We start from the raw sequence: 12,182 nt of genomic DNA on the forward strand, positions 1-12,182 counted from the left end.
ATGGCCATGATGTGGGCCACTGCAACCATGGCATCTAGGGCAGCTCAGGAGATTACCCTGCCCTCCGCTGAAAGGGACCTAAACTCCAACCGGAGTATATATTAGCCAATATAGCGGTGCCACTCTGGGGGCTCCTCTGCTGGCCCAATGGATACTGTTAAGGGAAAATCTTCCCACAATGCATGCACACGGTGCGTGCACCTACATGGAATCGACATGAGCAATCACGCAAAGAAGAAACACTGTTTTGTTTTGTTTTTTAAAAGTCCTCTTCCCTCACGTTATAAGGATTTTGGCTGCATTATTGTGTGTGTGTATATATATATATATATATAAAATATATATATATAAAATACTAGCATATTAATTGCTTTAAGGAAAAACTTTTTCAGTATAAGTCATGAGTGCCTTTTGGAAAGATAGTAATAGAAATGTAGCCATGTTAGTCTGGTGTAGCTGAAGTAAAATACAGGACTTTAGAGCACTTTAAAGACTAACAAGATGGTTTATTAGGTGATGAGCTTTTGGAAAGATAAGCACTGCTTTAGAACTGCCATGTGGCCCTACTCTGATCAGACCAGATGCAAGGGGTTAGCCATATTTCACTATGTTTGGAGTGCGGAATCGGAGGAAGAGAAAATACCATCCTTGACTGTGGTGACTAAAACTGCCTTTCTTGAGAAACCAGTAAAGAAAGCCTCCCCCTTCCATTGTGCATCACCCCTCAAAGACCCTGTGCTGCAGCCAGTCTCACTCATGCCAAGGTAAGCTGCACCCAGATCCTGCTGACAGAACAGTGTAAAAAGGATGCAATCAGCACTAATTCCAGAGCAAACTGACGTCAAGATTCTGACCATGAGGTTAAATGGTGCCTGGTCGTATGCGAGACAAAGGCTACAAACTGTGACTTTAACTCAGATGGTCAAAATACTTCTAGTAAACTGCACAACCAATCTCAATATAGATGAGGTAGGGTGTGAGCTACTGATTCAAATGTCCTGGATATGGAGTGATTGATATTGGACATTCTACAGCTGACTCCAGTGACTAAATGTCACCACATGGGTTTTGTGTTTCATTTGCTTAACTAATAATACAACTGAAAAGTAGTCAAAGAAGGAGAATGAAAATAGAGAGAGAAAGAGAAAGCATACTCCAATTACAGTTTCAATTAAATGTAGTCTGTACCTGAAAGTCTTGGGGGAATTTTGTTTGATATGGATGAGTAAACTGGGAAGAAAATCCGAAGTGAGTGTTTGATCCATTTAGCTGAGCAGTAAACTGTTGACACAAGAAGAGTCACACTGCTGAAATCAAGAATTATGGTGAAATTCCAGCACAATTTAATTTGAGTTTCAGGATAATTTACTTCAAAATGTTCTGAATTTTAGCAAAATGCTGCTCCCAGTACATGAGTACACACACAGCTTTCAACACCTATTTAGGGGCATGTCTACACTGTAGAGTTAAATCAAGCTCCTACTCTGAGGTTGGCTGTAATCCCTTCCTAGCCACACAAAACCTAGGTTTGATGCTTTTACCCCCAGTAGGTCAACTAACATGGGCATTAGGCCAAAACATGGATGCTGATTTCATTTGGACACAGTAAATTGGGTAGAGCTTGCAGTGATCACCCGAGAATACTGTGCAGTGAAGACGTACATGCAGGGGCAGGGAACCTCCCAGCCCAGGTCAAGAGACTCAGGTGAGAAGGGCTTGCACTAGACTTAGCTGCATAGACAGCACTTGGAAGATGCATCTCAGGCTGGAGCTCAGGCTCTGAAGAGCTCTGGGTGGCTTGAAAACTTGTCTCTTTCACCAACGGAATTTGGTCCAATAAAGGATATTTCCTCATGGACCTTATCTCACTAATATCTGGGGAATACATGGCTAGAACAACACAGTTTTTAATGTGGCTCTATTTCTAGTTCTGAAGAAAATATCCACTTTCTGGCACTGATACTTTCAACTAGCAAATCTTTTCTGGGAGCATTTTATGTTTAGAATGTTGTTAAACAATTGGAAGGTTTCTATAGTTTCAGTAACAGAGGTATTTTATTTGAGGAGAAATTCCTCATAATGAAGAACTTTCTGTAAACTTTTGAAAGTTTGCGATCTCTGAAATAAAAACGAATTCCAACTGTGCAAAGGAGTCAAGCCACAATCAAACTCAGAACCCAGCTAACTGCTCTGGATTTCTCCCTCTACATAAGACTCATCTAATTCTCTGAGAATTGCATGGTCTTCCAAACCCTGTACTCCCCTCCCTAAAAGCCATTCTCCAAGAATTTATAGTGTTAAACCAGACCATGTAAGCTTTACAGTAAGTTAAATTCACTCCTATGGAAAAAGCCAACACAAGACCTATGCACCATTCAAAATAGGTCTGAAGCAACACACTGGTTTTATGTGTGCCCTTTGCAGGAATGAATTACTGAATAGGAGCCTAGAACATTAACAATATGAAGGCATACCACAATAACTCCAGCTCATGCTGTGGAATCTCAAGAACTAGTAACCTGACCTGTAAAGAATCATTTCTGTTGATTGTGACTTTCGTATTCAGACCATAATCAAAGACTCCCAGTTTGGTTTGTGTAGAAAATAGCTCTCCACCCAGGGCCAGTGCTTGTGGAAACTTGAGCTGTTTAGTAAGACACAATGTTTACATAATGGCTACTTTTATACAAGTTCACTTTCATCATTTTCTAGTCTTACTTTTACTGCGAAGTACATGAGCTGTGTGTGTAAACCAGTGTTTCCCAATTTTATTTGGCCACGGAATCCTTTTAAATTCAAAAGAAATTTGCAGAATCCCTAATAACAGACTAATATATGGAGCTGAAAAAATAGACCACAAATAAGTAAGGATAATAATAAACAAATGCTAAACAAGGTCATGAGATCAACATTTAGTTTAATTGCACATAATTAAAAACAAAAATCACATAATATTATTTTTTTAAAATCATAAAATATTATTTAATGGCATATTCTCGGGGAACCCTTATTTTCATTTCGTGGAACCCCAGGGTTCTGCAGAACACCATTTGGGAAACACTGGTGTAGACAAATGTTTTATTCAATATATACAATGACCCCTTACCAGTTTCAATAAACCTCTTAATTATCACAATGAAAAAACAAATGGATAGTATATTTTAGCTCCCCCCAGAAAAATTATTTATTAATTATTATTATTATTAATTATCTATATTGTGGTAGAACCTAAGAGCCCCAATCATGGACCAGAATCCCACTGTGTTATGTGCTACGTAAACAAAGAAAAAATTAACATTAACTAGAACTCTCCAACCCAAAGGAATGGTAAAGAAAAGCAATGGCACTGAGTGATAATTTAATGGCCAAAAGGAAGACACATAAAGAAAGGGGAAATTATATTTTGGGGGCAGGGAGAAGGAAATAATTGCTCTTAGTAAGTCAGTCAGTGTCAGCGCAAATACCTGGAAGGAGTGAGCCATGTCCATGTGTAAGAGATGTCTGAAATCCGTCTCACTGGATTTGTTCTGGTACTTGCCCAGAAGCCTGAGGGCATCTTTCTTATTGACTTTCAGAACAGCTTCAACCTCATGCTTTGCCTGTGTGTTGAGATTTGAGTTGTTAGAATGAGCAAATCAAGTAGACTATTCTAAAATGGGAGAGCTGTCCATTTAGTATGGAGCTATTGCTTAGGACTCAGAAGGAACTTGCCGAGCAGTGTAAGAAAAGAAAACTAATATTGGTAATGAAGGTGAAATGACTTGCCCAAGGCCAGGATTTGAATGTAGAACTTCCACCTTCCCAAAGTGCACTCATAATAATACTTAACATCTATTTGCACAAATGTACTTGTTCCAGTAACACAAAGGAGACCCATCCCAAAGTAATTCACTTGGTACTTCAGTTTCCCCACCTAAACCAATCAAACTTCTAAGTAAATTGATAGACTTCAAATTGCTGTGTTACTGACATATAATGGAGCCTTCTTTATGAATTAACCCCAATGTGAAGTTTACTTACACTTTGGTGATTTCGGGTTAAGGCACATATTTCTATGTTTTGGGGGAAAATCTTGCTGTTATAAGGATGAGCTAAGCCAGCACAAATCTAAAAAAATGAGAAAAGCCAGACTTGTGAGTTATATAGAATAGTCTGTTTATTTTCTGGCTGTCACTTTCTGAACTTACAGGCAAATTGTTACATCAGGTTCACTCACATAGGGATGTTCAGCTTGATAGCCAAGTGTAAAGGTTTGAACTGATTCATCCAGCCCATTTATCAAAATTTTAGTCTCCAAGAAGTAGTGGCTTTGCTTTTTGTCTACAGTAAATGTCTCCTGGAGAAGGAAGCTCTGAGGAATGGGCAGTTTAAATGGATGTCTGGGATAAAATAAAGAAATAAAGATCGTAAGGAAAAATCACAGAGGAAACCCTCCCCCCACACACAGTTTTCATCTTCAGCTCATACTTCTAGACTTCAATTGCAAACATCTCTAGTGTCAATTACTTAATCAAAGCAAGCCTACATGGAAGGTTGGACAATTACAGGGATAGAGGAAGGAGCAAGAAAGGAAAAGAAATGTGTGAGAATGGTACCTGTATACATGTGATAGAATGCCATGCATGGTTAGTGGTAGAATGCCACACATGGTTAGAGTTTCACTCTAGTTCAGAATGTTACCTCTGGGGGCAGGAACGCTCTCTTTTTAGTTTGTATTTGTTCAGAATGTAGCACAATGAGCTCCTGATCTGTGACCAGGGCTCCTTTGGTGTATGGGAATACAAAGAATAAATAGTACATAAAACAGAGCTACAAACTAGCCAGCATTTCTGATGGAAAATTCCTACTCTAGACCACATGCCATATCCAACATCTTTCAGCATGTGAAGTCACTGACATGATGTTGCATTCTATGGTGTATGCAGGACAGGTACAGAGCACCTAAAGCAATGCCTCATGTATCACTCTCACAGGGACTTCGTGTATCCTATAGACAAAGCCTCCAGAAAGATATGGCTGCACAATTCCCATTAATTTCTAATGAAAAGGTACCCGCTATTCTTTAGGCAACTTTGAAAATTTCAGCTAGCAAGTACATTTTTTTTTTATTCTGGAGAAACAATATAATTTACACTGAACTAATTTAGTTGTCCTGGGAACAGATGGTCAGCTAATTTATACCCTTCTGTAGCACTTATTACATGGGTGCATCTTTGTATAGGCAACTTTGACTTTAATTAGCTCAGCTGAAAGAGATATTCATATTTATAATGCCACACTGGACTGAGTTCATGCACAGTTGGACATCTGACATCTTTTCTCTTTTTTCAATCATCTATTTTTTCCATTACTTAAACTACCTCTTACACAACCTTTCAGCAGCTCCTAAGCAATCCTAGTACTTATATCTCCTCCTGGCCTCCCTAGATATTGAGAATGCTCAATACCTCTCTGGAGATGGGTCGACATCTCATTGAATTGAGTCCTGAATTTCTGTAGGATCCCTGAAATTACATTTCAGTAGTTACATATCAAGGGACAGATTCTAGGGGTCCCTCTCCCCTCCGACAAACAGCATTTACACTGCCAGACTTTTCGTAACATGGACGTATTGCTAAAAGATGGGATAAGTGTAGGCAAAGCCTCAGTCTCCAGACATAGTCTGTGTGTGTCCACGTTGTCTAGGCATATAGACAGATGGGGACTTTTGTCTTGCCAAGCACAGGAGCTCTAAAACTCACATTAAAATGCAAGGTGGAGATATGAAAAAAGTCACTACACCTGAAATGGATAGTTCCACGTTTCTGGTAGAGCATTTTATCTTTCTTCAGCTCTTCTATCTGACCCTCCAGCAGCAACACTACTGGCAGACTCTTGTGGTCCGTCCATTGGGCCCTCACAGAGACATTACTCCGTTTAGGCTTCAGTCAATGTAGCAGGATCATCAAGGTAACATTGAGAGAGAAGAATTTAGTCAGATTTTTTAGATTCAGTGTGTAGAGAGGGCCAATCACAAACCACATAGTAAACCAGGCTGAAATGAGGTTGTTGTTTTACTGAACAAGCCCATTGCTGCTCCACATAAAGCCAACCACAAAGCCTACAATGGCCCAGTTCTGACCTTATATAAACATTGGTAAATTCTAAAGACTTCATTGGAGCTACTCCCAATTTACACCAGTTTAAGTGATGTTAAGATCTTAACCAATTTCAGACCTTAAATTACCCCATGGCTGTTACAGTTTTTCAATGGAGATGCTCAGCAAATTTATGCAGCAAAACACTGGGCAAAAATGAGAGGTAACTTCTACAATACTTACCACTGTACAACAAAGTAACCAAAGATTGTTCTGGAGCACAAATATTTCTATGTATGATTTTAAAACATCAAAGTAAATTTGAACATGGTTCTTTTATATCATATTAATACTGGAAACAATAAGTATCCATCCTGCAAGATGCTGAGCAGCATTGATTCCAACTAAGTTCACTCTTCACAAGATTGGGCCTACGATACCAAATATATTTAGAATGCTATGTCTTGTAAACGCAAAACAAGCAAGAAAACTCTGAATTTACTGCCTACTGTGTATTAGTCTTAAAACTTGAATGCATCATACTTGCAGAATATACAGTGCTGCGTAAGTTTCCATTTAAAAGAGTCATCATGCTGCAACAGATTAAAGCATGTTCTTTTCTCAGAAGGGCAAAAGGAGTTACCTTTGCAGAAATGCAAACATGAAGTACATATGCAAATTACAGGATGACAGATGAAATTGTATTTTTTCAGGGATACAATGCTCATGTTTTAGAATGGATAAATTAAATTATTGTATTTTAAGGTCAGTTTCACTTTTCAGTTAAGCTGGTTTGATGTAGGAAGCATCTGAGTACCATGAATAGAACAGGGCTGACCAAGGAATCTTTTTAGAAGGTAGGCTGTTGATTATCTGTCATGTGCTATAGACTCCAAACATTATTTGTACATTTAAAGGCTAGTTTCTGATATTAGGCACACTGCGGTGTGAGTAAGTGGTGTGCATAAAATGAGTTACTTGTTGCTAGAGCTGGGTGAAATTTTTCATCCATTTTCATTTGTGAAAAATGCAGATTTGAGTCAAAGAAAACATTTTTGTGAATTAATGTTAATTTCCACAAAGCATTAACAGTAAAAAATCCAAGACTTAAAATTCTAAAAAAAACTCAAAACATTTTGTTTTAAGTAATATTTTTGAAACTAAAATTTTCAATTTTAAATCACTTCTTCTTGAAATTACCTTTAATTTTATTTTTAAATTTAAAAAGAAAAAAGATCAAAATCAAAACAATCTTCTATTTGACCCAAAATGAATTCTGTTTTTTGATTCACAGCAAATTTTGAAATTTTCCTTTTTAGGTCAACTTAAAGTTTCCCCTTCCATGTTTCACCCACATCAAAGCTTCAGTATTTAGGTTTCCTATTTTCTGTAATTTACCCAGGAACACACCATCCCTCAGCACTTAGTGTGTGCCACTGGCTTTTAAGGGTGCACCTTCACAGAACCTTAAACTCAAAATAAGGTACTCAATTTGCACTATGCAAATTGCATATCTTATTTCGACTGAATGTAAAAATAGCATATTTCAAAATTTGGCACATCAAAATTTCAAAATAACACCCTATTTCAAGACATCCCTTAACCCTCATGGAACAAAGGTTACAGGGATGCCAAAACAGCACATCTGTAATTTTGAAAAATAACAGGCAACTTGTTAATATGCAGGGTAGCTATTTCGAGATACTTCCAGTATCCTGAAATAACCATACAGGTTAGACATACCCCAAGAGAACAGAGAAGGGCACAAACTGAAGTACACTATAAAAATGGAGGAGAAATCTAGTGATGACAGATTTCTTAAACCTGCATTAAGTTGCCTGCTTCATGCCAGTAATGTAAAGGGATAAAATAACTAGCTACAGGTGTGCATGATTGGAGTCTAATAAAGGAATGACGCTCCTCATCAGGGAATACTTGAGAGATATAGTCCCAAATCCAGAAAAGTTTAATATTTCTACAATCATCTTACCCCCTGCAGGTGTAAATAATCAGCTGTCAAATTAAACTCCTGCTTCAGAGTCTTTATCTTAAAGCAGAAAAATTTGGCTTGCTTGCTATTCTCCAAATGAACCTGATTTCTCACAAGCTGATTCCATACAGATACCACTTCATTGTAGCTATGCAGAACATTTCTCTCAAGGTGATTGACTGTGGATGCCTGAAAGATAAAGAAATATTTTGGCCTTATTGAGTTACAGTAGGTAAAATCCTTTTCTCTCTGCAGCACAGCATTATAAACAGCACCTACTAGAGATAAATTGTGAGCATTTTCATTGTAAAAACAATAATCTCACTTCAGGGTATTACAGTTCTCACGAGGAATTCGCTATTTATTTTTGTTCTGTTTATTTTACGTTCCCCCCAGACAAGGGAGGGATAGATGGCTGGACATCTTCAAAGAAATTAACAAGTAAACCAATTCTTTCTTTGCAACAGCCTTCAACTGGAACTAGACCAACAGAGATCTAATGGGGAAAGGGTGAGACTCAAAGGACTACCCTAAAGTATTGAACATAAGAAAATGGCCATACTAAGTCAGACCAAAGGTCCATCTATCCCAATATACTGTCTTCTGACAGTGGCCAATACCGGATTCCCCAGATGGAAGGAACATAGCAGGTAAACCTCACATGATCCCTCCCTGTCATCCAATTCCAGACAAACAGAGGCTAGGGACACCATTCCTACCTATCCTGGCTAATAGCCATTGATGGACCTAACCTCCATGGAGTTTGTCACATCACGAAAGACTTTTTAGATGAAGGCTGTCTTTTGTGAAACACTGACCAATCGTTTTAATTCTGAACAATGTATGCTATAAATGGACCTGACCCTTCAAGCTGAAGAATCCTATTCTGATCTCATTTGCATAGGGAAACCCAAATAATAGCAAAACATACAGGCTGTGTCTACATTGGCCCCTATTCCGTAATAGGGATGCAAATGTAGCACTTTGGAATAGGCAAATCCACGGGGGATTTAAATATCCCCCGCGGCATTTGCATTAACATGGCGGCCGCTTTTTTCCGGCTTGTAGATAAGCCGGAGAAAAGCGCCAGTCTGGATGCGATCCTCCAGAAAATAAGCTCTTTTCTTGAGGATCTCTTATTCCTACTTGAAAATAGGAATAAGAGATCCTCCGGAAAAGAGCTTATTTTCCGGAGGATCGCGTCCAGACTGGCACTTTTCTCCAGCTTATCTACAAGCCGGAAAAAAGCGGCAGCCATGTTAATGCAAATGCCGCGGGGGATATTTAAATCCCTATTTGCCTATTCCAAAGTGCTACATTTGCATCCCTATTACGGAATAGGGGCCAATGTAGACACAGCCACAGAGTTACTCCAGGGAAAATTTAGTGTTTAATGGCAAATGTTAGTTCTATTGTTTCATGCACAATGACCGGCACTCAGAGGCTGTGTCTAGACTGGCAAGTTTTTCTGCAAAATCATCTGCTTTTGCGGAAAAACTTGCCAGCTGTCTACACTGGCCACTTGAATTTCCGGAAAAACACTGACCATCTCATGTAAAATCATCAGTGCTTTTCCGGAAAAACTATGCTGCTCCCATTCGGGCAAAAGTCTTTTTCTGAAAGACTTTTGCGCAAAAGAGCTAGTGTAGACAGCATAGTACTGTTTTCCGCAAAAAAGCCCCGATTGTGAAAAAGGCGATCGGGGCTTTTTTGCGGAAAACTGCGTCTAGATTGGCCACGGACGCTTTTCCGCAAAAAGTGCTTTTGCGGAAAAGCATCCTGCCAATCTAGACGCGCTTATCCGAAAATGCTTTTAATGGAAAACTTTTCCGTTAAAAGCATTTTCGGAAAGTCATGCCAGTGTAGACATAGCCAGACAGTATGAGGTCATGTTCATGGCATTAGAACTTGTATAGATCACAGTTGTGTTAGTGTGATTAGAATCAGTCATAGGATCAGTAGACAGAGTCTTTTGTTAAAATCTATTCTGCATGTCAGGTATTAGAAGAGTCGCACATCCAGTGGCCCAAAAGCTTTAAAGAAAAGGGGGTACGTAGGCTAGATTAGTGACGGGGTAGAACTTCATTCCCAAAGTGCTTTGTGCAAGAAGAGATAAATGTCACCCTCAGGAGACATGTGGGCTACGTCTACACTGGCACCTTTTTCCGGAAATGCTTAAAACGGAACAGTTTTCCGTTATAAGTATTTCCTGGAAAAGAGCATCTACATTGGCAGGCTGCTTTTCCGGAAAAGCCCTTTTTCCAGAAAAGCATCTGTGGCCAATGTAGACGCGCTTTTCCGGAAAAAAGCCCCGATCGTCATTTTCGCGATCAGGGCTTTTTTGCAAAAAGACTACTGTGCTGTCTACACTGGCCCTTTTCTGGAACAGTTTTCCGGAAAAAGGACTTTTGCCCGAGAGGGAGCAGCATAGTTTTTCCGGAAAAGCAGCTGATTTCTTACAGTAGATTGTCAGTGCTTTTCCAGAAATTCAAGGGGCCAGTGTAGACAGCTCGCAGCTTATTCCGGAAAAGCGGCTGCTTTTCTGGAATAAGTGGCTCAGTGTAGACACAGCCGTGTTGCATATGCATGCACGGCTAGCACACTTCTCATTTTTCAGAACTGGCTAAAAAGCATTGACTATGCTTGCACTGAAAGGTGGGGGAGAGAGAGGTTTAACAGGCTTCCATAATGAGGATGGAAAGCACACTATACAAGCCCAGGATAAGGCTGAATGCATGCTTTTCAAGACACTATCTGGTAGATTCACACACAAAGATCATTGCAACATGTGTGCTGAGAATTGCTATATAACTACCGCTATAATAGCCATCCATGCTGGGCACTACATACGAAAAGAAACTATGTGTTACCAACCCGCAGGTATGTAGTAGTTGGTGTATAGATATAGATTTTCCCTTCTTTTTCATTGTCTTTGTCTTTACAGAAGATTTCCACCACCAGGTTCTTGATGGAAAGGGCTTTCCCGGTTGTTAGCTCCACAGTAGACAAATAAGTAGCTTGCTCAGGTTGGTGTAGTTTGTGAGCTACATACAGATATAGCCATGGGGTGTCCATGTTTAGTGCACCTGAAAGCAAGTAAAATAGTTGTAGTAAAGCTGATAGAAATGTTTGCTACTTTACTATAAACCTGCAACAAAACAGACTTAGACTGAGGCTAAAACATGTTGGTATACTGACAGGGTGTTTGGATTATATGTGCTGCACTGCTGAAGGCTATTATGGATGGGATAAAATGTCGTCTAGTGGTTACATGGCAAGGAACATGGATTCCACTGTATGATCTGCCACAACGTGTGTAATCACATGGGCTACGTCTACACTGGCCCCTTTTCTGAAAGGGGCATGTTAATTTCACAGGTCGTAATAGGGAAATCCGCGGGGGATTTAAATATCCCCCGCGGCATTTAAATAAAAATGTCCGCCGCTTTTTTCCAGCTTTTAGAAAAGCCGGAAAAGAGCGTCTACACTGGCCCCGATCCTCCGGAAAAAAGCCCTTTTCCGGAGGATCTCTTATTCCTACTTCAAAGGGCTCTTATTCCTATTCAAAGTAGGAATAAGAGATCCTCCGGAAAAGGGCTTTTTTCCGGAGGATCGGGGCCAGAGTAGACGCTCTTTTCCGGCTTTTCTAAAAGCCGGAAAAAAGCGGCGGACATTTTTATTTAAATGCCACGGGGGATATTTAAATCCCCCGCGGATTTCCCTATTACGACCTGTGAAATTAACATGCCCCTTTCGGAAAAGGGGCCAGTGTAGACGAGCCCATGAAGCCATTCTTCATAGCTTGTAATATGTCCAAGTAACTCACAGATAAGTATGTGCTATATCAAATGATATTTATGGCCAGATGTTGCAAACCTTTGAAAGAAAACCTCAAAAAGCAACTTGTGAGGGATTAAATTAAGCTTTTGTGTGATTCAACTAACCTCAATGGAAATACCGCTGGGTGAATTTGGCTCTTTACATCAGACTACTCAATTTGCAACAAAATGTCTGTGTGCACACACAAGTGAATTTGGTGCAGATGACTTTGGAAATGTAGATCTTCAGGGCTGAATACCACACAACATGTGACCATACTGAAGTCAATGGAGGGT

General features: G+C 39.6%; 1 protein-coding gene across 6 annotated transcripts in view; it reads right to left on the reverse strand.

The window, feature by feature from the left end:
* Window positions 1-12,182, reverse strand: part of LOC102446612 (uncharacterized) — a 234,792-nt gene that overhangs the window by 93,597 nt on the left and 129,013 nt on the right. For 4 of the 6 annotated variants that reach the window (XM_075899317.1, XM_075899314.1, XM_006128511.4 and 1 more), the window contains exons 29-36: window positions 10,942-11,153; window positions 8,068-8,256; window positions 5,782-5,921; window positions 4,217-4,379; window positions 4,021-4,107; window positions 3,465-3,599; window positions 2,525-2,644; window positions 1,189-1,281 (exon numbers count right to left, since the gene is read on the reverse strand). In XM_075899317.1, the coding sequence (XP_075755432.1) occupies window positions 1,189-1,281; window positions 2,525-2,644; window positions 3,465-3,599; window positions 4,021-4,107; window positions 4,217-4,379; window positions 5,782-5,921; window positions 8,068-8,256; window positions 10,942-11,153 (1,139 nt within the window). The remainder of the gene's footprint in view (window positions 1-1,188; window positions 1,282-2,524; window positions 2,645-3,464; window positions 3,600-4,020; window positions 4,108-4,216; window positions 4,380-5,781; window positions 5,922-8,067; window positions 8,257-10,941; window positions 11,154-12,182) is intronic. The other 2 variants (XM_075899315.1, XM_075899316.1) reach the window with 2 other exon arrangements.

This window comes from Pelodiscus sinensis, chromosome 16, assembly GCF_049634645.1.
Source record: "Pelodiscus sinensis isolate JC-2024 chromosome 16, ASM4963464v1, whole genome shotgun sequence".
NCBI lineage: Eukaryota > Metazoa > Chordata > Testudines > Trionychidae > Pelodiscus > Pelodiscus sinensis.